Source organism: Asterias rubens, chromosome 17 (assembly GCF_902459465.1).
Source record: "Asterias rubens chromosome 17, eAstRub1.3, whole genome shotgun sequence".
In the NCBI taxonomy this organism is placed as follows: domain Eukaryota; kingdom Metazoa; phylum Echinodermata; class Asteroidea; order Forcipulatida; family Asteriidae; genus Asterias; species Asterias rubens.
In genome coordinates, this window is record NC_047078.1 from 1,908,133 (window position 1) to 1,934,863 (window position 26,731).

The 26,731-nt window shown below is 41.8% G+C and overlaps 1 protein-coding gene across 1 annotated transcript in view; it reads right to left on the reverse strand.

The window, feature by feature from the left end:
• Positions 1-26,731, reverse strand: part of LOC117301698 — a 154,151-nt gene that overhangs the window by 82,739 nt on the left and 44,681 nt on the right. The window contains exons 39-68 of the mRNA XM_033785724.1: positions 26,515-26,693; positions 26,134-26,289; positions 24,330-24,443; positions 23,410-23,637; positions 22,026-22,376; positions 21,239-21,403; positions 20,385-20,666; positions 19,180-19,419; positions 18,041-18,202; positions 17,086-17,253; positions 16,252-16,485; positions 15,176-15,334; positions 14,277-14,573; positions 13,233-13,379; positions 12,252-12,344; positions 11,188-11,364; positions 10,167-10,418; positions 9,320-9,622; positions 8,424-8,607; positions 7,352-7,509; positions 6,504-6,635; positions 6,182-6,328; positions 5,578-5,775; positions 4,844-5,039; positions 4,438-4,643; positions 3,558-3,794; positions 2,918-3,121; positions 2,132-2,299; positions 1,394-1,676; positions 460-710 (exon numbers count right to left, since the gene is read on the reverse strand). Coding sequence (XP_033641615.1) covers positions 460-710; positions 1,394-1,676; positions 2,132-2,299; positions 2,918-3,121; positions 3,558-3,794; positions 4,438-4,643; positions 4,844-5,039; positions 5,578-5,775; positions 6,182-6,328; positions 6,504-6,635; positions 7,352-7,509; positions 8,424-8,607; positions 9,320-9,622; positions 10,167-10,418; positions 11,188-11,364; positions 12,252-12,344; positions 13,233-13,379; positions 14,277-14,573; positions 15,176-15,334; positions 16,252-16,485; positions 17,086-17,253; positions 18,041-18,202; positions 19,180-19,419; positions 20,385-20,666; positions 21,239-21,403; positions 22,026-22,376; positions 23,410-23,637; positions 24,330-24,443; positions 26,134-26,289; positions 26,515-26,693 — 6,071 coding nt within the window. The remainder of the gene's footprint in view (positions 1-459; positions 711-1,393; positions 1,677-2,131; positions 2,300-2,917; positions 3,122-3,557; positions 3,795-4,437; positions 4,644-4,843; positions 5,040-5,577; positions 5,776-6,181; positions 6,329-6,503; positions 6,636-7,351; positions 7,510-8,423; positions 8,608-9,319; positions 9,623-10,166; positions 10,419-11,187; positions 11,365-12,251; positions 12,345-13,232; positions 13,380-14,276; positions 14,574-15,175; positions 15,335-16,251; positions 16,486-17,085; positions 17,254-18,040; positions 18,203-19,179; positions 19,420-20,384; positions 20,667-21,238; positions 21,404-22,025; positions 22,377-23,409; positions 23,638-24,329; positions 24,444-26,133; positions 26,290-26,514; positions 26,694-26,731) is intronic.

The following is a 26,731-nucleotide window of genomic DNA, read 5'->3' on the forward strand; positions in this document are numbered from 1 at the left end:
CCCGATTCATTATTCATCTCTTAATTTGTCAGAGTGCTTAACACTTTTCTCTCTTTTCATCTCTTTCCAAGGGTTTACCTGTTTGTGTGAGCTGTGTTTTCATTTAGCCGTAACAGGGCCAAATACAGTGCACTAAACAGAACCCAAAGCAGTGCCCCCAAAAAAGTGCCTAAAGACAGGGCCCAAAACAGAGCCCAGCATTCAAAAACAACGAGACTCCCACAGTCTTAATACATGTAGCTAATTTCTCAAAAACATATATCAAATTTGGCCATGAATGATTTTGATTCCATCTTATAGGCAGCCATTGGAATACAAAATTTCTTTGGGGGGGAGGGGGGGGGTGGGCATTGAGGAACACACCCTTACCCTCTCACCCCACACCCCACTAACTTCCCAAGATTTCCCACTGCCACCTGCTTCCTTCTAATCACCACAATCTCAACACCACAGCCTTACCGGTTACGTTATTGAATGTCCCAATCGGGCATGGGTACTCAGTTGCGTAGCGTGTTCCCGGAGGGCAGTAGTATCCCGTTGGGCAGACGTTAGTCTCGTTGTACTGCACCACCGGCTCCTCCGTGCTGTCGCAGAAGTAGCCGGCCGGACACTCCAGGCATGACCCTTGACCTGTCTCATTGTTGTAGGTGCCGTTGCGACAGCGTGTTGGGGTCGCTGAGCCTACCTCGCAGTAGTAGCCGACTGGACATCTGAAATAAAGTGACGTAACAAGATAAAAATAATAGAAATTATATTAGATGGGATTAGAGGTAATGCATGATGAGGTATCAATTTATATTTTGTTTGCAGTAGTATCTACTTGCCAGGTAGATTATGTTCTTGTGACACTGTTTGAGAACTTGCCTTGCTGTATATTCTATTACAGCAGAGAATTCTGCGGAATTCAAGAGACTTCTTGAAGTCTAAAAAGAATTTTCTGCTTATTAACTGCTACCTGGGCGGAAGGTAGAAAATCGGCCGACACTACTACATGTACTTTCGCTTTAGGCACCTTATCAAAACTTTCCCCGGACAACTTGTGGAAGGGTTTTCCCGAAACCATTTGGGAGTAACTGCTGGCTCCCAGTAGACAGCAAATCTAAGTGTGTGCGGTTTTACCAATATTAAACAAATGGCCCATAGAACTTTCCTGAAAACTTTTCATGGAGTTTATACAGAATGCACAATATTTTGTTGAGGGATAACAAATTAGCCCCGGGAAAACTTTTCCGCAAGTTATCCGGGAAAAGTTTAGATAAAGTGCCTTAGTGGATCGAGGGAACTTCTCTTTATTAATTTAACTACAGCAGAGAGAGTTAGTTTACTTATAAAAAGTGTTTGTAATTCAAATAAAAGGTAAACAGTACAAGTTGTCAATATGTAAACAACAAACCTGTACTCCGGTGGTGCAGAAACAATCTGACCAATCGGGCAGTAATATCCTACGTCACACGGCCCCTCCGGAAGGTCCATCCCATTGCCCGGGCAGAACATCCCTTCTGTGCACGGTTGGCAGTCCCCGACTGCATCATTCTGTGTACTGTTCAGGAAGGTTCCATTCTGACAGGGGTAAGGTTCTCTGGAGCCTTCGGGGCAGTAGTTGCCCTTGGGGCATACATCGCCGGTCGTGCCGTCCACAGGGGAGGAAACGTTTGCGCCCAGGGTGCAGTAAAAACCTAAAACGTGAAGTGAGAGGTTAAAAAGTTACTGCCACTTTAAGTTAATTCTGCTAGGGATTAACGTGCTGGTGCTCCAACTGAGCTATCCAGCCCCAATGTTGCTAGTCTCCATATTTTGTCAATATTTTTGTTCAGTGGTGGCAGTCAGAAGCTGTAGAACCTTTAACTGCCGTATAGCCAGAGATTGAATCTAAGTTAACAATACTACCGGGGAAGTAGCAGTGACTTTTTATTTCAATTTTTATTTCAAAAGTAATAAACCACAAGGTTCCTGCCAAAAGTAGGGTTGAATAGTTAAGTTGGCAGAGCGTCCACACATTAATCCGGAGGTCACAGGCTCAAATCACACTCGAGTCAATGTGTCATTGTTCAATCTAAAACTAATTTCACTCCTAAGCAAACCCAGCTGACGACCAAATAAAATCAACAACATTGGAAGCTTTTGACCATACCTGCTGAGCAGTTGCCAGTGGGTTCAGGCAGGCCCGGTGTGAGGCAGTACCTTCCTGGATCACAGGATAACGGTTTATGAGATCCCATTGGGCAGTAGGTACCACGCTGGCATTCCCCTCCGTGGGTTGAGTCCATACTGGTAGAAGCGTTAGCCGTACAGTACCATCCTGGAAAAAATCAAGTTATTATTATTATTCTTTGAATGCAACTTGGATGCTGAAAATAAATGCCATCACTCTCCTCTCTGGACTCGTTTCCATTGTGAAGAGTTAAGAGTTTGAAATTATCAAAACATATCTCATCCAGATGAACACACAAAACAGGTAGGCGCAGAGACAGGTAGGAAAAACAACGTTTATGGAAAATGGAGGTACACCATTTTTGCACTGACACAACAATATCTACTTTGCTGTGTAGATTATTCTTGCTAGAACTTGTCTTGCTGTTCCGGGGAGTAGATTTTGGAATTCGGGGGCACGTCTTAGTTCTGAAAGTTGAGATATTAATATCAATAATAATAATAGTGGCCTCTTAGAGAGCGCTCAGGTCCGTCAGGCATGACGCTCATGGCGCTGTACAAGCAAAATGTTTACTAATACAAAAGAAAGTACAATAATATCTATACAACATTGCCACTAATGACAACTAAGGTATTACCCGGGGTATAGGGATTCGGCCTGAACAGCCACAAAGTGACTTATCGTTATTCTCTCTTCAGTCCGGTAGCACAAATTGCGCTGCTGCGGTCATTACAAGTTAGCAAAACTCAAATTTATTGAACCTACCTGGCGAGCATTGATCCGTGGGCGTGTCCAGCCCCTCCTTATCACAGAACCATCCACCAGGGCAGCCGAGGCAGTCGCTCTGAGACGTGGCGTGGGTCGTGTTGAAGAATGTCCCGGTTGGGCACGGGTACTGTAACATAGACTCGGTACGTAGAGGGCAGTAGTGGCCAAGTGGACATGGCTTGTCGTCGTAGGATACTGATTCTATTAACGTAACAAAATTTGTAAATTTATTTCTGGTAAAATATTTCTTTTTGCACCACAGATGGCTGGCTTTCTTAGAACTTTTACATTTCTTCTTTGTAAAAAGCATAACATTTCAAATTCCAGTTATTTTTGTGCAAAATATTTTAACAGTAGTTTTTATTTACTTTCTTTCAAAACTTCCTGAAGCTTCTGTCATCAACATGGCCTGTGAAATCCTAACTTTCTTTGCTAAACATCTTTTAACATTCAACTTGTTTATAAATTTGATGACTCGGTTTTCAAAATTAACAACATAAAACACAACATCATTTGACCTACAGTGATCTGACAACATCCCAACTTTGTTGTATTAACATTAAGTCTAAGAATTGCCAAATACGATTAATTTTTAAGTTTACGCCACACTTCTCCACTATTTTTAAATCCTGCTTACCTTCAGTGCAATAATAGCCCTCCGGGCAATCCCAGCACACAGACAGACCAGTCACATTGGCAAAGCTTCCAGCTTCACATGAAATCGGCATTGACGTCTCCATGGGGCAGAAGTGACCGGCTGGACACACCCCTCCGACCCCTGTGTACCCTCCTGGCAACTCACAGGTGCCGTTAACGAGGGATGGGGAGAGGTCGTCAGGCTGGGCACGGTCAGCACCGTAGGTGCAGTAATACCCTAATTTAAAAATATTAAAAAACGAACATTCAATCAAGAATGAGAGTTATGGAGAGGATTTCACAAAGAGTTAAGACTAGTCTTATCTTGAGTTAGGACGAGTTACTCATCCTAACTTAGGACTGGCCTAAAGTCTGCATACCATAGGTCCTTTTGGTTGGTAAGCAGTCCGTATGCATTAGCTAATTCTATTCTCTCATCTCTAAACTAAAACAAACTTGCTTTATACTATTTTTTCTGACATTTTCACTGGAAATAATTGTTTCACTGGAAAGGAGTATTTTTCAGGAAAAAAGTATATCACTGGAAGAGAGTATTCCACTGAAAAAGAGTACATGTATATCACTGGAAAAGAGTATTTTACTGGAAAAAGGTATCACTGGAAGAAAGTATATTACTGGAAAAAAGTGTATCACTGGAAAAGAGTATCACTGGAAAAAAAAAGTATTTCACTGGAAAAAAAAAGTATTTTACTGGAAAAAGAGTATCACTGGAAAATAGAATTTCTCTAGAAAAATCATCAGAGTTAGTATTATCCCTGGTACAAATTTTGATGATTTTAATAAAAATAAAAAATAAATAAAAAAATACTAAAAACAAATACCACAACTTAATAAAGTGAATGATTGATCGTTTATCTCACCAGGATCACAGCTAGCAGTAACACTTGTCGCACCAAGCTGATCACAGTAGAATCCACCCAGACACTGCTCACACTGGTCCATCAAAGACAGCCCTGTCTCATTACCAAACGTTCCATGAGGGCACGGTTGCCAGTCGAACCCGGTACCCAGAGGGCACCAGTATCCCATGGGGCAAACGTCAACGAGGTTGCCCAAAACACAATACCTAGATAATAAAGAATTTAGTTTTGTATTTGATTGAAAAATAATTGATGTTTGATAAAGTACTGTTTAGTCAGTGCTCCCGAGTTTACTATCGCCAACCTTTCAATATTCTATAAGGAAACGTTTTTCAAAATCAGAGAATTGGAATGTGTAGTTTTTCAAAAGCCATATATATATATATTGTATTTTTTGTTTTCCTACCATCCTTCTGGGCAGATGAAGCATTCCTCGGCATGTGTTTGGTTCATATACGTCCCATTTGCACACGGAAGAGGCTCGGACGAGTTGAGTGGACAGTAGTGACCGATGGTGCAATTGTAGTCATACGGTCGGGGTGAACGTTGACCAGGTGGGCAGTAGTAGCGTGGTTCACAGGCACCAGTTGGCTGGTCAAGACCTGCAAAATAAAACAAGGGTTAAAGTTCAAATATTGTGTACAAAACACAATAGCCTGCGCATCAGGGCCCAATTTCATGCTTCTGCTTACCACCGAATTCAGCGCTAACCATTACCTTTCTCCACAATTACTCTACCGAATTTCAGCGCCAGCTGTGTAAGCGAAGAATACCTAGAAATGCAGTGTATATGCACAAACACAAGCACAAATTCCCTGCTAACCTGTGAAATATGCTTACCCACATATCTTTAAAGGGTCTGTAAACATTTGGATTTTGCTGCTATGCTTCTAACCACATTTTTTTAAAGACATTAATTTTCAGAGTCATTACCAAAAGTATACAGACCTTTCAAATGAACAATTTCAATGTTTTTTTATTGCTACATTCTAGTAATTTGGCCTGTGGTCCACAAATGGAATGTGAACAAACTTGGACTGGTCCGTTACAACAGCACAAGCGCAGATTCAAACAAGACTGGGCGAAATTCACCACAAGAGGGCCTATATTCAAACAAGACTGGTCTAGATTTAAACTTACCCTGGGTTTCACAGTAACTTCCCTCTGTACACGGCGTGCATTGACTCTCGTTCATGCGCCCCTCGTAGGGGTTGAAGGTACCTTCAGGGCATGCTGTGGGAACGTCGGATGTTGTAGGACAGTAGTTGCCCACAGTGCAGATCACCTGAGTCCGGGAACTAGACCCGATTGGGCAGTAGTAACCCTCCTGGCAAGGTCCTGAAGAGAAATAAAATATAACATTTTTTAAAAACAGAACAAGGCGATATCTCACATGATAATAGTGAGAGGACAGTCTTGACTACGTTGTAATGACCAGGGTCCAATTTCAACAAGCTTTCAAGCACCAACTGGCTCCCTGCTAACTTTTGCTTAGCAGAAAAAAATGGCTTAGCACCAATTGCTGCTTAACAGAGTTGGGTGTTTGCCCCTTTAATGCATCAAACTGATGCTCAATAGAATTTGCCTTCAACATCAAGAAGCCCTTGGCGCTCGCAGTAGAAACCAGCCAGACATAATGTACAATAATTGTGACTGGTGGCTCCCTGCTAAACAATTTCTTAGCACCAATTGCCGCTTAACAGGGTTAGGTGCTTGCCTCTGTAAATGGATCAAAAGAAATTACCTTCAACATCAAGAAGCCCTTGACTCTCGCAGTAGAATCCGGCCAGACATGGAGTACAACTAGACTCATTGTGAAGACCCTCTGACGCACCGTAGGTACCCGGTGGACAAGGGTAAGGTTCAGCCGTACCCTCAGTACAATAAGAACCTAGCAACAGGAAAGAGAAATATTACAGTGAAAGGTTTGTGGCGTTTCCTGGCTAAGCATATTAGAGCTGGTAGTACAGATCTGATTAAATTCTCAAATTTTTTCCCCCCACCAAACATTTCCCACTTTCGTTTGGCAGCCACATTGAGCAGATCTAATTGAAGCATGTTTATACCTTGTGGGCAGACGTCCGCCTGGTCAGCTCCTTGGTTTGGTATTGCCGTCTCAGCGTATTGCTTGCAGAAGAATCCAGCATCGCAGGGAGCTGTGGGTTGGGTCTTGCCTGCCTCCTCACAGTAATACCCACCTGTCAGAAGTTTTAAAAAACAAGTTGATTTTAGCACCAAGTCTTTAAGTTACATTGTGGAATTCATATTAAAAGACCTGCGCTCATCAAGGAAAAATGCAGAATCAAAGGGAGCTTTACCTTTGGTCTTGGAATCGCTTGATTGTTTCTATCCTTCATAAATGTAGATAGTTTCTATCCTTCATAAATGTAGAAATTATATACAATGAAACTACCCTGTGAAAATTTTCAATTTTTTGCCGTTTTTGAGATATCGCAAAAAACCCGGAGCGGTTATTTCCACGCAGGAAGAATGATCTGTGATTGGGATATACAATCTAAGAAACGTTTTTTACAAAAAAGCTTCTCAAATTCAAATAATAAAAAAAAAAATTAAAATCTTTTCTTAACCATTAATAGTGAATTGATTTTTGAAATGGTTCATACTACATAGACCTTTTTGCAGTTGCCCATTGCGCAAGCGCAATCTGTTGAACGAGGTGCATGCTGGTCTAGCTAGCGATCAAACTTGATCGCTAGTTAGACCAGCATGCACCTTATTCTACGCCTAACGCAGGCATACCGAGTATTTGCGATAAGGTCTACATGTACTATCAAAAAGCTGCCGTACTTGTAACCAAGTAAGGTTTTTATTGCGAACTAAGACGTAATGGATTTTTGAATTATTTTCCAATAAGAATACTAACAGCACTAATCTAAAACTTTGATATACATACCTGAGCATGGGATGCAGTCTGTAACGTTATCAAACCCAGTGTCGTTGCCGAATGTTCCTCGCGGGCAACCGTTCTGCTCGGCTAGCTTGGTACCTGCCTCGCAATAGAAACCTCTTGGACACGTCACTGTATCATTGACCACGACTACACCATAGGTACTGGTAAATATAAAAAAAACTCGTTTGTGAAAAGAAAATGTGCATAGTTTTATTTTATTTTTCTAATTATTTGGGGGGGGGGGGGGGGGGTTTGGGGGGGTTACATCTTTAAACCAATGTGTGAAAGCTTCAATAACTTCAGGGGTCACAATTTTTAAAAATAGTTATCAACCCTAACTCTTCCTGAATCCTATTTAGGAAGTTGACTGATGGCAGAAGATTGGGGACTGCCGGCCCGAATAACAAATACTGACCACTAGGCCAGACATACATGTACCAATCTAATCCAAGGCCAAACATTGTTGGTATTGAGTGACCATAGAGTAAAGGAAAGTGAACAATTTAGGAGACTACTAATGGGTAATCAAATGAGCACCAGGGCCCAATTTCATGGCTCTGCTTACCATAAGCACAGAATCGGCGCTAACGGAAGCGGGGAATTCTGTGCTTACGGCAAGCGTATTTCACGGGTAAGCGGCGAAGTTTGGCTTTTGCGCGTGCGTACTCACTGTTACTAGGCATTCTACACTTACACGTTTGCACGTAAGCGGGGAATCGCGATCGTAAGCACAGAATTCGGCGGTAAGCAGAGCGATGAAATTGGGCCCCGATTACATGAAGTTGGATGTTTCAACACTTTTTACTGGTCATAAACAAAGGTTTATACACACCCACGTTCGGCGGTAAGCAGAGCCATGAAATTGGGCCCCGGTTACATGAGGTTGAAACTCATAATAATAATAACAATTAGATTTATTAAGCACCACATGCTAAATCAACCTCGAGGCGCTTTTTTTTCTTTCTTATTTAAGACAAGCACAGTGTATACTCTTATGATTAAAATTTAAGTGAGACCAGTGAAAGAGTTTTTTTAAATGATTCAAAGTACAAGGTTTGCTTGTCACAGTACTTACTTGTCACAGTAGTACGTAGCGGGGCACTCTTTACAGTCCCATCTCGCCGGTTCGTCTTGGTATGTGCCGCTCGGACACAAGATGGGGTCATGAATTCCGCTCGGACAATAGTGACCGATCAGACAGGGAAAGGCCTGGGGGTCGAACTGGCCACGAGGACAGTAGTAACCCTGGGTGCAATTGCCTACAAAAACGAAAAGATAAAAGCCAATTGAAGTTTGACATATTCTGGAATGTTTTTGGGCAATCTGCACAATGGATGTGTCTTCACGCTTTATTAATAATAAAAAACAATTTATTCATTTATATAGCGCAAATTCCAATATAATTTTATTCAAATGCGCTGAACAATAAGATATTAATACAAATACAAGAAAATCCACTATAAAAATATACCCATAAAATCTAAAAAATTACTTTAAAAAGGTTTGACAAAATCTCTAGAAGTACGACTAGTATGTGGTTCCTACTTACTAACCCTAACCCTAACCTCAACCCTGCACTCTTGTTTTGGTACCATCCAACGAGGGCTGGATGGGTGGCAAGTGCTTAAAGCATTCAATGATTTCTTTCAACACAACACCCCTCCAGCTATGAAATGGTAAAGCCCTCCGCCGCGCTCGGGTAAATAACTCCTTATAAGGGAATGCTGTGTGCATCGCACGTATCACGTGATGTGGCACAACTGTTTCAGCCGTTGTTCTCAACCAATAAGAATGAAGAAACTGTCTTATAAGAACAGGTGCAAGCTCGTGTGTCACGCCCAATGTTTCAACACTTTTTACTGGTCATAAACAAAGGTTTATACACACCCACGTGACGTGCTCTCCACCAATAGGAATAGTGAAACTGTCTGAGGTCTTTATGAATATTTATTATAAGCTGCCACGACTTACCGTTTGTCTCTGTCAGATTGTACTCCCCACAGTAATCACCATCCAGACATGCCAAGCAGTCCGAAACATTGACGTTCTTAGCATAAGGGCTGAAGGTACCCGGGGGACAAGGCTCCGGCCACATTGACCCGACCTCGCAGTAGAATCCTGGCGGGCATTCGTCGCCTTCCACACCATCTTCCGGGGTACCAGTCGTTGAGGCACCAATGCAATAGTAGCCGGCGTCGCAATCGTTAGTCGGGAGGGCAAGACCTGGTGTTTGGCAGTACTGCCCACCGGGGCAAGGTTCGGGGGCTCCAGACCCTGAAAGCGAAAAGCGCATAAATTTGATTTGAACTTGTTTCTATATTTCACGATTCCTGGAGTTCTTGCTTTAGGAAAAAAAACTTTAGAATAAAGAACACTCAATTTCGACAACCAGGGTGAATACTACACTGTTTGTGAATGGCTCCCTGTATACTAATGATAAAGCAAACAAATTTGATAAGTATTAAGGTTGGGGTTAGAATCCCACCCAAGTAATATGCCTGTGATTTTATTCACAGAACTCGGGAAAGTATACAGTGCTAACACACATCGGTGTAAAGGCCCAGTCCCACTGCAGCGATAACAAGAACGATAAGGATAACGCAAAGAGAACGCATGCTATTGGTTGAATTGCTCAACACAGAATACGCCCACGCTTATTCAACCAATCGAGGGCGTGTGTTGATAACATTGCCGTTCTCGTTCTCGTTATCGAGGCCTGTTTGACGGGGCCTTCAGGGTAAAAGCAAAATTAAAATGTTCTGCTTTACAGTTTTCAGAGATGATACGTCAAACTTATAAAAGCAGATGAACATTTCACCTCTTGGGCAGTAGTATCCGGGTTCGCAACGTCCACCATGTGACGTCGACGTTTGGTTCGAGGCACCTCCCGAGCAGTACCAACCCTCATCGCATTCCTCCGTGTAGTTGGCGTTCCCTGATCCATCACAGTATTTTCCCATTGGACACGACAGACACGCATCCATGTCCTTTGCATTCAGATCCGGGTTATACGTCCCAGGTGGGCAGGGATTCTCAATTGGGTCCATGGTTCCACTTGGGCAGAAGTGACCTGAGAAAACAAAGAGGAGCGAAAAGATTTGTTTCATGAAACATTCGAACTGCCTCTAGCTATCTGGCAATCTCAATTTGGTCTAGTTGGTAAAACACTGCTCTAGAATTGCAAGGGTCCTGGGTTAATCGAATCCCACCTGAGTAATATGCCTGTGATTTTTTCTCCACAGAGCTCGGGAGTAGACAGTGCTACCACACATCGGTGTATGTGGGTAAAACCACCACTAATCTAAGGGATTTTAAATGGTGTCACTGCAAACGTTACTTACTTATGCAAGGCCTCAAGTCTTGTCTTATTTCATTCAACTGGTAAGCGAGCAGAGAGGCTTGCTTAGCAGCAACAAGTTACAATCTTAGATAGCATATCTAAAACATTCCTGCAACTGGTACCTTGTTATTATATTGCTAAGCAAACATGACTCCAAGGCTGTGTCTTTAGGCTTTGGTTTAGGCTAGGAAAACACATTTGTTGAAGTACGTCAAGTAGTCAATTCCCACTTACCTACAGGGCCCAATTTCATAGAGCTGCTTAAGCAGAAAATATTGCTTAACCATTGTCTGCTAAGCAGAAATGAGCAGGATAACAGTCTCAGATTATACACATTGAATGATAGCTTGGCTTGTAACCTTATTCTGGTGCGCATAATTGTGTTGTGGTTAGCTAATTTTTTATGCTTAAAAGCAGCTTTCTGAAATTGGGCCCTGAGCTTTGGTTTCAGGTAAGGAAAAACAACATCTCTTGAGGTGCGTCTTTAATTCCTACTTACCTAGAGGGCAGTCAAAGTCAATATAATGTGTAGTCTGTGCCAGGCAATAGTATCCCTCCACACAGGTGAAGCATTCAGACTGACCAGTCAGGTTGTTATAAAAGCCCGGAGCGCAGGCTGTCGGCAGGCTGCTATTGACCGGGCAGTAGTGGGCCACTGGGCATATACCGCCCTCGCCTGGAATGAAAAGGACAATCACAAAAGAGTTTTTACAAGCTGTTTTAATTAGACATGGGGTCGATTGAAACATCTCAGTAGAAAAATTATAAACATTTGTGGCGACCCTGCCACCGTCTCTGCCCCTACCGGCCAATCCCCAATTTCCAACAGTAGTAGTCCTAAAGATGATCAGAGCTACTGGTCCAAACGTTGAGTCTTTAACCACTGGTTCTTTTCAGAACCAACACTACTCAAAAGAGAAATTCACAGGGTGTAACCGCAAATCTCTCTTAGTGATACTTCCACCATGCAAAGATTCAAATCCTACTTAGCACTAGTCCTCTTGAACAACCTTAGTACGTACAACAAATTACAGAAGAGTGACATCTCCACATAACAAAAGTACAATTAAATGATACACAAGCATGTTTATACTGCATTCCAGTAAAAGATGTTTCACTGAAGTAGCTATTTAGGAGGGCAATTTTAATTTAACTTTTCAAACCGTTTTTATTTTATTTTATGTAATACACACGAGTGTACTTGTACAACACTGGGATATCAAGTTGGTATTATCGTCGCTGCTGCGCTGCATCCCGAGCATAACACTTCGCGCAGCAACATGTCATAGCATGCACTGGTGGTCAGTAAACAAAGATGTATACAAAGATGACCTCTCGCTTTTCTTAAAACAGGACCCATGCGGGTTGGACATAAATGACATTTAAAATAAATACAAAGGCTCAAAGGCTAACAAACTAATTAAATATAGTGTCTTTATAACATAATCTTCCAGAAATGTGTAAACCTCACTGGTTAAGTAATTCTTAGACGGCCTCTTTAAGAGATCATCATGTGCATATATTGAGAGCTCAGAGTGTCTCTCATGAGTAGTTGTGACTCACCAGTGAAGACAGTTTGCTCTGGGCAGGAACAATTGATGGCATCACTGCTTGCTCCCGGGTCTGGGCGGTCCACACCAGATGTACAGTAATAACCTAGTGGGTGAAATAGTATAACAATTGTGTTTATACATTTTGTATAACATCTAACAAGTCTCTAAGCGCTCAGAAGAACAAGAAAAATTACATATACAATGAATTGAACAAAAGTGTTTGAACAGAAGTGTTTAATACAAACTTTCAGAAAGATATGTTACTGCAGTGATGAATTCTGAGACCCAAATATTAAGCACCTTCGAAGTGTTTACAAGGTGCTACGGCGCATACAGCAGCCACAGCCAGATACACCGGGGGGAACCCCTTCTCTTTTCGATAAATGCACTGGGTTCTTTTACATGCGTTACATAACACAAGGGACCAACGGCTTTACGTCCCGTCCGAAGGACGAAGCAATGGTTAAGTGTCATGCTTAAGGACACAAGTGTCATGGCTGGGGATTCGAACCCACACACACTCTGCTGATCAGAAACACCAGAGTTTGAATTGGGTGCTCTTAACCGCTCGGCCACGACACTGTGAGATAGTGGTAGTTTGTTTTGTGTAGAGGGAGACTGAAAAGTACATTTATTTTCATGTTAGCTCTGTATTAATTTTGGTTTTTACCCATACACCGATGTGTGTTAGCACTGTATACTCAACATCTATTATATCGTTGCGGTACCCGCTGCCACAACATAGGATTCGAACTGCCTCAAGCTACCGGGCAACCTCGATAGTCTAAGACACCGCTCTAGAATTGCAAGGGTCGTGGGATCGAATCCCACCCGAGTAACATGCCTGTGATATTTTTTCACAGGACTCGGGAAAGCACCGAGTATACAGTGCTTACACACATCGGTGTATGGGTAAAAACCAAAATTAATATTCTGTATCCCCGATGCAAATTTAACATCTATTATAGCTCTGTATTGTTATTATTTATACCTGGAGAGCATTTGCCAGATGTAGATGTCTCGTGAGGCCCAGTGCAGTAATGGCCCCCATCACAAGCTAGGCATTCCGTTACGTTGGTCAGGCCTTCCACTGGGCTGTAGGTACCGGCCGGGCATGGCTGCCAATCCGCCCCAGTTCCTGAAAAAGAAAACAAGGACTCCTTGTTAATTGAATTCAATTTATTTCAATTAAATTTTCAATTCATTTAGGTTTATTAGTCAATAAAAAAAAAAAAAATACAGTAGTTAAAAAGACTATTAAAGGCAGTGGACACTATTGGTAACTACTCAAAAAAATTACCATCACAAAACCTTTCTTGATTACGAGTAATGGGGAGGGTTTGATAGTATAAAACATTATGAGAAACAGCTCCCTCTGCAGTGACGTAGTTTTCAAGAAAGAAGTAATTTTCCATGAATTTGATTTCGAGACCTCAGATTTAGAATTTGAGGTCTCGAAATCAAGCATCAGAAAGCACACAACTTCGTATGACAAGGGTGATTTTTCTTTCATTATTATCTCGCAACTTCGACGACCAATCGAGCTCAAATTTTCACAGGTTTGTTATTTTGTGCATATGTTGAGATACACCAACTGTGAAGACTAGTCTTTGACACTTACCAATAGTGTACACTGTCTTTAAAGGGAAGGTACACGTTTGGTAATTACTCAAAACAAATATTAACTTAAAAACTGACTTGGTAACAAGCATTGGAGAGCTGTTGATAGTATACAACATTGTGGGAAACGACTCCCTCTGAAGTAACGCTGTTTTTGAGAAACAAGTAATTTCTCACTAAAATAATAAAAGACTTCTAGCTAGAAGTCTTTTATTCCTATCTGAAAGCACACAAATTCGTCCAACAAGGGCGTTTTTTCTTTTATCATTTTCTTGCAACTTTGATGACCGATTGAGCCCAAATTTTCACAGGCTTGTTATTTTATGCTTATGATGGGATACACCAAGTGAGAACACTGATCTCAAACAAAAGTGTGTTATGGGTAATCCATCCATTTCTAGAAGTGACATCTTACCATAAGGGCAATAGTACCCAGCAGGGCAGGGCTGATACGCCAAGGACGCATTCTCAGGGGCAACAGGCAGGCAGTAGGATCCCTCGGGGCAGACACCGCACTCTGACGCCCCGATGTAGTCCGTAAACGTCCCCGCTGCACACTCCATGTAGATTCCGCTACCGTTGGGGCAGTGTACGCCCGCGGGGCACCGATAGTTGACGGGATTGGGGGCAGTGTCAGCACCGGGGCAGTAGAACCCGCCCCAGCACTCCTCGATGACTGTGGTCATGCCGCTCAGTGGACAGAAGAACCCGGCTGCGGAAGAATTGAAAGGAAAGTACCGGGAATAATTATCAAAACTAAAAATTATTTGTTTCAATCTGAAAACAAAACTGTCACAGTCAATGCTGCTTATTTTGAATGCTGCAATCTCATTAAGCAAATATTTTCAGGGATGAGATCTGACAAAATATGATACATCATAGTTCTTTATTCTAGACCCAAATCTCCCAGCAATCACAATGTATGAGGTTGCAATCTTGATGTTACAATTGCACTCTGTGCATTACCAGAAATACAAAACTACAGAAATAAAAAAAGTGTACTATTTTTTCTCATCTTGGAGCAAGTTCGAGTGGGCACATTTAGTCGACCCATGGTTGACTACTGACCAGCAACGTACATCGCAGTGATGCACTCACTCGCACGACTCATTTGGAAGTCTAGTCAACCTTCCACCTTTTCGCTATAGTGTCACTGGTTCCCCTCTGCGCTTTACACATGTTAGAATGGAACATGCTGTTGGGACCAGTGAAGAAACCATGGGCTCGAGGCAGGTTCCAAATGGTCAACCACAGTAGTCAACCAATGGTCGACCAGCCTGGTTTAGTCACGGGTATCATCAATGTTAAACTCACCAGTGCAATTGTAGCATTCACTCTCAGACGTTAATGTTTTGACGTCGGACCACATCCCTGGTGGGCATGGCTGTGGTACGTCGGTTCCCTGCTCACAGTAATGACCCTCTGGGCATTCCTGGTACTCTGCGTTATCAGCCCCTGATGCACAGTAGTATCCTATGGGAGTCAAAATAAATAATGGTATCAATATAAACCACAAGGGAAACTGACTGGGTAAATTTTCAAATGATTTTTGGGATTCGAACCAACGACCTCCGGATTAACGTTATCTGAAACAAAAAGTCCCATCCCCTTAAGGTGATCCCCTTGCTGCCGCTTCCCAGGTTGTGATCCCTGGCTACAAGGCAGTTAACGGTTGTATGGCTTCTGACTGGCACCCCCGAACAAAGACATTGACAAAATGGGGACACCGCCAATATAGGGCTAGATAGCTCAGTTGGTAGAACGCCGGCACGTTAATCCGGAGGTTGTTGGTCCGAATCCCACTCTAGTCAATTCTTTGTTCAACCCTAAAAAATCAATATATAATGGTGTTAACTTTGTTTGTTCTTTACCAAAACACCGATGTGTGATAGCACTGTATTACAAGTACTTTCCCGAGTCCTGTAAAAAAATATCACAGGCATATTACTGGGGTGGGATTCCAACCCACGACCCTTGCAATGCTAGAGCAGTGTCTTATTAACTAGACTACCGACATTGCCCGGTAGCTAGAGGCAGTTTTAATCCTATGTTTTGGCAGCGGGTTCCGCAACGATATAATATATAATGGATTTTCCTGCTTCTTTCTGCATCCTTCCCTTAATCCCTTTCCCCTCTCTTTTTCTATAAATGGATGTATTTGTTTGTACTTGTTTTATGCCTCTGAAGAAGATCCGGTTCGGATCAACTAAGGCCATCTACCCTTCTCATTATATATAACGCACGTCCGTCACTCAGTGTTGCTCAAGGCACTTTCAATACATATTTACATATTTTGTGTTTTTCTCTCAATAGATGGTGGCTCTAAATAGAACTGGTCCATCTGTACTCAACATTTGTGTTTGAAATGAAAATGAAAAGAGAAGACCTACCTGGGTTACAGAGCGCTCCTACAGCAGTCATGTTGTAGTCGGGGCAGTAGTGTTTACCGTCGCAGCTAAAGCAGTCATCCATCGACACCCTCCTAATGAAGGGGTTATATGTACCGGGTGGACACGCCTCCGGGGTGGCCGTCCCATTCCCGCAGTAGAACCCAGCCGGGCACTCATCGGCGTTACTTCCGATGGTCGGTGTTGGGGTGTTGGATCCACTGGTGCAGAAATAACCTGAGGTGAGTGAAAGAGTCAACCGAACTTGTCAGGCAAAGTAAAACAATTTAACAAGTTCATCGCCCATGCTCTCTTCCTTTTTTAAGCCGAATCCACTTCTTAAAAAGGTATTCTAAAGAATTGGTAGAGCCGACAAAAAAGTGTTCATGTTACGATAAATAACTACAAACCTGTGAAAATTTAGGCTTAACCTGTTTTATGAGTCAGGAGAAAATAGTAAAAAACATGCACAAATTTCAGTATGAAAACACAATACCCTCAATTTTGGTTTAACAACCAAAATCAGTTCTTTTTCTCACAAGGTCGGACGGCTACTTAAAGATGAGGGCTACACTTGACTGATTTTGGCTATCGACACAGGTCAGCTGCCACCAAGGGCACGTTGCCACCTACTCCTGGGGCTGAAACAGTGTTACCCCCCCCCCCCCTTCACAGTCCGTAAGGATGTAGGCATTGGAATCATCCACTGGCTTTTTTCAATGCATTTAAGCTTTGATCAGCATTAACAACTCATCAAAGTTTAATCTCAGTGCTCTATTATATAAAGCCGTGATCTGAGAAATAATCCAGATTAAAGATAGAGATATAATCCTTTACCTGCGTAGCAATCTCCAGTAGGTTCAGATAACCCTTCCGTCTCGCAGTACTGTCCCGCTCTGCAAGGTTCGCAATCCCCAACGTCATTTCGGTGAGTCAAGTTACCAAAGGTACCATTGGGGCATGCAAACTCTGTTGCGAACTTCGTCTTGGGAGGGCAGTAGAAACCTGCAAAGTTGCACAAGAGAGAGAGAGAGCTAGTTCAGACATGATATTTGGTCCTTGGAAAAAAAGTAGGAATATTTTAATGAGTACAAGGGCTATACACATGGTGTAGGCTTTAATACACATTTCAGGCTATTAAATGACAATTTTTTCTGAATTTTCCAAGGGCAATAAAAAATAAGAAAACAAACTTAAAGGCAGTGGACACTATTGGTATTTACTCAAAATAATTATTGTCATAAAAACTGACTTGGTAACGAGCAATGGAGAGCTGTTGATCATTGTTGATAGTGTAAAACATTGTGAGAAACAGCTCCCTCTGAAGTAACGTAGTTTTTGAGAAAAAAGTAATTTCTCACTAAAATATTTGAATTTAATAAGAGACCTCAGCTGAGGTCTCGAATTCAAGGCATCTGAAAGTACACAACTTGTGCAACAAGGGTGTTTTTTTTCCATTATTCTCTCGCAACTTCGATGACAAATTAAGTTCAAATTTTCACAGGTTTGTACTTTTATGCATAATGTTGGGATACACCAAGTGGGGATACTGGTCTTTGACAATTACCAAAGGTATCCGGTGCCTTTAAATATGACAAATGTTAGATGAGGCCATAATTAATTTTTATTTAATTTTCATTTCATTAATTAAGACTTTCAGAAAAGCAAACTTAATCACTGTACCAGCCAAGAACCCAATGGAGAGAAGACAAGGAAGGCCGTTTTAGATTAAGATGTGGGAGGAAAAACGAAAACTTATTTGATAAATATATCTGATGCATTTTCTACATACCTGTTGGGCAGTACGAGTTTTGGTATAGTACCACAGGTTCAATGGTGTTATCACAGTAGTAACCCTCTGGACAATCTTTGCATCCTGACTGACCGATCTCATCTTGGTAGGTTCCGGACTCGCAGCGAAGCGGCTCCGTGGAAGCCTCCGGACAGAAGTGACCTGGTAACAAAAGAACAAGAAATATGTTGTTGATAAGAGGCCGTTCTTAATTATTAATGCTTTCATAAGCGCATTAGATACTTCTCTGTGATTGTGATGTGCGCTATACAAGAATGGTTCATTATTATCTTTTTCCAAATTTAAAGTTCCTTTCCAAAATATTTTCAAACCGGGCTATCCAACCAACACAATTTTAGATTTTGTTTTAATTTGTCATTTTCTACTAAAAAGAATTTATAATAAAAATAGGAAACAAAAAATCCAAAATAACACAATTCTAGTTGGCGACTAAGTTAGTCATGTAAAAACAAATACAATCAAATTACAATCTTTGAGGAAAAAAAAAACCAGTAAAATTTGACACATTATTTTTATATTATGATAAATTAATTGCAGTACAAGAATATGGAGTTTTAAAGGCACTGTACAGGTTTGGTTATAGTCAAAATATATATTAGCATAAAACCTTACTTGGTAACGAGCAACGGAGAGCTGTTGATCGTATAAAACATTGTGAGAAACGACTCCCTTTGCTGAAGTTACGTAGTTTTTGAGAAAGAGGTAATTTCTCACTAAAATAATAAAAGTCTTCTGGCCAGAAGCCTTTTATTCCTATCTGAAAGCACACTATTTTGAACAACAAGGGTGTTTTTTCTTTCGTCATTTTCTTGCAACTTCAATGACCAATTGAGTCCAAATTTTCACAGGTTTGTTATTTTATGCATATAATGTTTAGATTCACCAAGTGAGAATACTGGTCTTTGAAAATCAAATGGTTCAGTGCCTTTAAAAATAGAACAAAATTATTCTCAAAAACCGTTAATTTCAGACAGCACAAAAAATTAGAAGACTAGAAACAGATACAATAAAAGTACATCATTAAAAAAAAAAGTAAGTTTTAATTTATTAAATATTTTGACAAATTAATTGCAGAACTAGAATATAAGTAATTCAGAGTGTAAACTATAAATACATACCTTGTGTGCAATTGTAAGCATCAGGCGTCGGCTCTTCCTGTCCCGGGGGGCAATAAAACCCAGCATCACACACATTGGTCGGTTCAGGGTTACCCTCCCCGGAACAGTAATGGCCAGCATCACACAGCAAGCATGCTGAGCTGTCATTGTTGTGGGTGCTATTGAGGTAAAAGCCCGGGTTGCAAAGCTGCTCCGAAGCACTCTGGGGAGGGCAGTAGGCGCCCTTGGGGCAGAAGTTACCTGAGGAGAAAATAACATGAGGTTTGTGAGGAAAGATTTTCCCTCAAAATAGGGAATTTACACAGGGCTGCTGTCTTGCAACATCCCTTAGAACTTTTCACTTTGATGCGTTGATTGTTGTGGCAATGTTCAGTCTGTGAGGATGTAGGCATGGATATCATCCACTAGTAAGCCTAGCTGGTAGAGCAGACTGCACTACCATCCCGGTAGTGTGTTTGTTTAGTCCCCTTGAAACACATAAAAGGCTGCCGAAGGCGTTGAGAACGTTCCAGGAATGTTTAAAAGTTTTCCTGAGGGCCATGGTTAATCATTTTCTAGCGCCTTGAGAAAGTGAAAAACAAATCACGAGAAACTAACGGAACAACACAGGACAACTTCTCCTCTGGTTTCCCCTTGACAACCTTGTTTAAAACAAGGTGAATTAAGGGCGGGTATACATCCTTGTCCTGGACAGTAATTATTTACAGATTGTCCTGGAACAATTTTTAAAAGTTCCCTAACAGCTTGCCCGAAAGCCAGGAGTTACATGTATCATTTTCAAGCAACTTGAGAACGTGAAAGACAAAGCACAAAAAAACAACGGGACAATACAGGACAACTTCTCCCATGGTTTCTCCGACACCCAATTTGAACCAAGGTGAGATAACAGCAGATAAAAAACCTTGTTCGGGACAGTAATTACGAGCCGTTTATTCTGAACTAATATTGAAAAGGTCCCTGAGTCACACTGCAGCGATAACGAAAATGATCCTGACTCAAAGAGAACGCATTCTGTTGGTTGAATTGCTCCACGCAGAATACGCAAACGCTCATTCAACCAATAGAATGCGTTCTCCTTGCGCCATGAATGTATTGTTTTAGTTATCGCTGCAGCGTGACTCGGCCTTAACAGTTTGCCTGAAGACCAGGAATAATTTGCTAGCACCCTGAGAAAGTGGAAGACAAAAACAAACTTGGTTACTAACCTGTCACCCCATCCTCTGGGTTAGGCACCACAGCCTTTATAGTACAATAAAACCCAGCATCACAAATCCCTGATGTCTGGTTCAATCCCTCCCCGGCGCAGTACTCTCCCCCTGGACAGGGAATGGCGTAGGACGCTCCCGCTGGGCAGTAGTAGCCAGCCATGCACATGGCACCTCCGTCTCCAGAGGGGGCAGCCTCGGAGGCACCCCCACTGCAGTAGAAACCGCCTTGGCAGATGTCGGTAGGGTTCGGGAGGCCGTTGCTGGCGCAGTATGATCCACCTGTCAATATGAAAAATACATAACAAATAGTGAATGCCTATTATAACCATAGGATGCAAAGTGCTGGAAAAGGGAAGTGGATAGAAAGCCAAAAAAGACCGGATAAGAGAGACTGGATAAACACATAATACATTTAGAAACCAGTGAGATCACTTGAGTTCCTAACACGAGAGGGAAGTTTATTCCATAGCTGAGGGGCAGAGACAGAAAAAAAGCTTAATCCCCAGCCTATGTATACAAGATCAAGGTTCATGTCAGCTGAGGATAAGTGCTAAGCACAAACTCATTCCAAACTCCTTCAGAAAAAAACGACAAATCAACGAAGGGGGGAGAGAAATTTTCAGAGTGCAGCACCAAGGCTTTGGAACTCCCTTCCTAAACCTTTTCGATCTCACTTGGCATACTCAAGAACAGTTTAAAAACTCAAAGTACTTTAAGAAGCATGTTGTTAACTATAATACTTTCATTGCTTATTGGTTGTGTTTTTGGACAGCAGTGCCATGAGCGCTGCTTGCGGCGGATACCGGAGTTTTAAAAGTTATTAAGCAGTATTATCAGACTGGAGATCTTACCTGTGCAGTTGACGCAGTCACTATCGTTGATGCTCTTGGTCAGATTGTTGAAGGTACCGATTGGACAGGGGAACTGAGTGTCTGACTCTGTAGACTCCGGGCAGTAGTGACCGGACAGACACGGCTTGTCAGAGTACGCGGATGACCCTTGCGGACAGTAGTAACCTGAAATGAGATCATATTATAAAATAATATAATAATATTATCGAAGTCTTATATAGCGCACGTATCTACCAAACAAGGTCAAGGAGCTTGGTATATATATTATACAGAAATATTTGTTATTTGAGTTATGAATTCTGAGACCTAATTATGTAGCACCTTATAAGGTTTTACAAGGTGCTACGGCGCATACAGCAGCCACAGCCAGGAACACCGAGGGGAACCCCTCCTCTTTTCGTTAAGTGCACTGTGTTCTTTTACATGCGTTACACAACACATGGGACCAATGGCTTTACCTCCCATCCAAAAAACAAAGCTATGTTTAAGTGTCTCCAAGAAGAGAATCCATTCACATTTAATTTTTCTCATAAATTTCTTGGGAATTGTAACACATTCTTTGAAGTAGTGAAACGTCACTGAAACATTTGTGAGTTTATTCTCAATTTTTCATCCATACATGTATATTGGAATTTGTAAAATGAATATCTTTACAAAAATCTAAAGAACATTGTTTGAAAAAATGTGTGCTACCAAAGTGTTCCTGTAGCATGCACGGCAGTTGGTTGCTTCCAATTTGCCTGGAAAATTACAGTCAGAGACTGCTTACAATAATTCTTAACCCTACCTGGTTCACATGCTAAGCATGCATCCATGCCTTCATCTGGGGCATACGTTCCAGCTAAGCAGGGTTCTGGATAGATCGTGCCCACTTCGCAGAAATGCCCAATGGGGCACTTCCCTCCATACCCGGTCTGTCGCCCATCAAAGTACGAGCACGACGTTGAGTTATCCCCGTCGGGCTCCGGCCGATCCACACCGAAGACGCAGTAGTACCCTGCGGCGCACTGGTTGGTTTCCACGCTGAGATGTTCACCGCCACAGTAGTAGCCCGCTTTGCACGGCTTGCACTGGTCGCGAGAGTACAAACCCTCCTGGTCGCTGTAGGTCCCACGAGGGCAGGCTTCCCAGTCAACACCTTCAAATGGATTAAAAAAAAAAATTATTCATGACCAGTGAGTTTTATAAACACCTGCTGTAGGAATGTAGGGGTTATGGGTTTAAATCCCAACAGAGTAAAAATCTGTAGGAACACACATTTGTGCAACAAGGTTTTTTCTTTCATTATTCTCTTTTAACTACGATGACCAATTGAGTCCAAATATTTGACAGATATGTTATTTTAAAGGCAGTGGACACTATTGGTAATTACTCAAAATAATTATTATCATAAAACCTTTCTTGTTACGAGTAATGGGGAGAGGTTGATAGTATAAAACCTTGTAAGAAACAGGTCCCTCTGAAGTGACGTAGTTTCAAGAAAGTAGTTTTCCACGAATTTGATTTCAAAACCTCAGATTTAGAATTTGAGGTCTCGAAATCAAGCATCTGAAAGCACACAACTTCGTGACAAGGGTGTTTTTTTCTTTCATTATTATCTCGCAACTTCGACGACCAATTGAGCTAAAATTTTCACAAGTTTGTTATTTTATGCATATGTTGAGACACACCAACTGTGAAGAGTAAGCCTTTGACAATTACCAATAGTGTCCACTGCCTTTAAGCATGTATGTTGGGATACACCAATTACCAATAGTGTCCACTGCCTTTACGCATGTGTGTTGGGATACACCAATTACCAATAGTGTCCACTGCCTTTAAGCATGTATGTTGGGATACACCAATTACCAATAGTGTCCACTGCCTTTAAGCATGTATGTTGGGATACACCAATTACCAATAGTATCCACTGCCTTTAAGCATGTATGTTGGGATACACCAATTACCAATAGTGTCCACTGCCTTTAAGCATGTATGTTGGGATACACCAATTACCAATAGTGTCCACTGCCTTTAAGCATGTAGTTTGGATACACCAATTACCAAAGGTGTCTGGTGCCTTTAACTTAAGACAATATAATGTCAAAATTGATAAATAGTTTGTTTCAAACTTTTGATAAACAACAATGTACTAACACAAGAAGAACATGACAGATGAATATTGACCTTACCTGTACCAGCCGGGCAGTAGTACCCTTGAGGGCAGTAGTGTCTCACTCCAGGCTCAGGGCAGTAGTAGCCCTGAGGGCAGAGATTACAGCTAGAGGACTTGGTCTGATTCGCCTCGGTGTAGTTGGGGCACGGGATGGGGTATGCCACCCCTCCTGGACAGTAGTAACCGACGTAGCACTCATTGTCTACTGGCTCTTGCTCGATGGTGCCTGGTGGACAGAAATATCCTGAAGGGAAAAACAGACAAGTGTAAATAATAACATCTTATTTATACAGCGCCTTTCTTAGAAGATTTAACTTGAGTAGAATCCTTTCTTGAAGAATAAAATGTCTGCTGAAAGTCAAAGTACAGATGAAATCTGCAATGTAGCAACGATGTAAATTAAACTATTAGCAACTAATGTTAACACGTACTACGAGAAGAAAGACATGGATCAGTGGTTTCATGGTGGGTTTATACCTTGGGGACTAAAGCTAATTTGCATTCAAAGAGTGGTGCAGACCTTATTACAAGGAACAATTAGACAGGGTGGGTCTGACAACTAGAACAAAATATAACTGTATTTATACAGCACCTAACATCTTCAGAAGAAAGTCTCTCACCACTTTTATATTTATTTTATCATAGGGTGTGTTCGATTAGCTCCCCGGGTCGACCCCAGTCTGCCCCAGGTACGTTCGAATAGCTTTGACGATTCCAGGGGCTCACCCTCGTCAGCCCCAAGTGCCCTGTTTGTGGAATGGGTCACTTGGGGCTGGCCTGAGGTGCATGAAATCGTTCGATTAGCTCTTTGACGTCGTTCGATAAGCTATTGTCAGGGGCTCACCCGAATGAGCACAACGGGCTCGACACAGGGAAGCTAATCGAACGCATTAAAAAGTTCAATGAAATATATCTTGGTGGTTGATGGATACATACCAACACCACACTCTCCCGTTGGTTCAGTCAGTCCTTCCGTCTCGCAGTAATGACCTCCGGAGCAGTCGTAACATTCAATCTCCGCTGCCTTCATCGTATCATTGTTGTAAGTTCCTAGACAACGAAAGACAAAAATCATCCATAATTTGTGACTTCTGGGATTGATTCCACAAAGCATTAAGACTCATTTTATTACTATAGTCATTTGCATAATGACATCATTCTCAGCAATTGAGATTGATACAGTTATGATCAATCTTAGCTTTTTATGAAATTGGCTTCAGTGATTTCAAGTCCTTAAATTGTTATAAAAGCTTTATAAGTCACTAAACAACAAGAGACAAAACCACCAGTAGCTTATAAACCATGTCCAGTCTGTGTACAATTTTTGGCTTTGTAAAGACCTTTCTTGCTCAAAACAATCTCTAAAGAAAAATATTGTCTCTCCAATCCATTTCTTAAAGTTTGGTTTTAATTATGAGAGATCGTCTAAGCATCAAAAGGGCACCAGGGGCTACTGCCACCTACTCCTGGGGCTGAATCAGGGTCACCCCCTTCACAGTCTGTAAGGATGTAGGCATAGTTATCATCCACTAGGCAGGAGCCTGTTTGGTAGAGCAGATTGCACTAGGAGAAGGCTACTGCCACCAGGGGCATGTAGCCACCTACTCCTGGGGCTGAAACAGGGTCACCCCCTTCACAGTCTGTAATGATGTACAGCCATGGGTATCATCCACTAGGAGCCACCTATTCCTGGGGCTGAAACAGGGTTACCCCCTTCACAGTTATTAAGGATTCATGAAGGCATGGGTTTCATCCACTAGGCAGGAGCCTGTTTGGTAGAGCAGATTGCACTAGGAGAAGGCTACTTCCACCAGGGGCATGTAGCCACCTACTCCTGGGGCTGAAACAGGGTCACCCCCTTCACAGTCTGTAATGATGTACAGCCATGGGTATCATCCACTAGGAGCCGGGCTGGTAAAGCAGACTTCCCAACTTTTTACGAAGCAATTATGGTTGAGTGCCTTGCTCAAGGGCACACATATCATGACCAGGATTCAAACCCACACTCTTCTTCTGAAAACACCAGGTTCCAATTTCATTCAGCCTGTTAGCACAAACATTTGCTTAGCATGACATTTCTTCCTTGATAAAAAACTGATTACCAATCAAATTTTAATTTGTTGCATATTGCTTGTTGCTGGCATTCAGCCGTTGTTTGCGCATCCTGAAAATCACATGGAAATTTGGTTGGTAATCCTGTTTTTATTAAGGAAGAAATTTCATGCTAAGCAAATTGTTGTGCCTACAGGCTAAATGAAATTGGGCCCTGAGCCTGGGTCTGCTCATCCACGACACGCCACAGGCTTTTATTTGAACCTTGTTCTAGGAAGATTAAAGGCAGTGGACACTATTGGTAATTACTCAAAATAATTATTGGCATAAAACCTTTCTTGGTGACGAGTAATGGGGAGAGGTTAATGGTATAAAACATTGTGAGAAACAGCTCCCTCTGAAGTGCCATAGTTTTAGAGAAAGACGTAATTTTCCACGAGTTTGATTTCGAGACCTCAAGTTTAGAATTTGAGGTCTCGAAATCAACCATCTAAACGCACACAACTTCGTGTGACAAGGGTGTTTTTTTCTTTCATTATTATCTCGCAAATTTGATGATCGATTGAGCTCAAATTTTCACAGGTTTGTTATTTTATGCTTATGTTAAGATACACCAACTGTGAAGGCTAGTCTTTGACAATTACCAATAGTGTCCACTGCCTTTAACCAATGTGCAGTTTCAACGTACCTCTTGGGCAGTTTGTTGGATCAAACGTGCCATTGATGCAGTATTTGCCAACTGGGCACTCAATCTGATCCAGACGGTTTGAGCCCTCCGGACAGTAGTAGCCGGCCAAGCATTCTCCAGCCGGAGCGGTCATTGCTTGGTCCGGACAGTACAGACCTGAAGATATAAACAATTATAAAGAATTTGAAAAAAAATTATGATCTAAATATTTTTTTATAAATCAAATTATTTTTTTAGCAATACTGGGAATTACGATGTACATGCTAAAATATTTCGTCTCACTGGCATTGTTTTACTAATTTTGCAAAAAGTGATGTCAGTACCTTATCTAGACAAAATGGGGGGAAAAAATGAAACTTTCTGACACTGCTTCTCGCGTACCTTTCGTACAATTACTGCATTCTTCCAGAGCCATCAGCTTGGTGTTATCTGAGAAGGTTCCAGGTGGGCAGGGTACCGGTTCATCGGTTCCCTCCACACAGTAATAGCCAGCAGGGCAGATATTAGCATCTAATGTCAGGTTAGGAGTGGATGTGAAGGCACCGGTGCGGCAGTAGTACCTGTGAAATGGAAACATGAATATATTTCGAGGATAAGA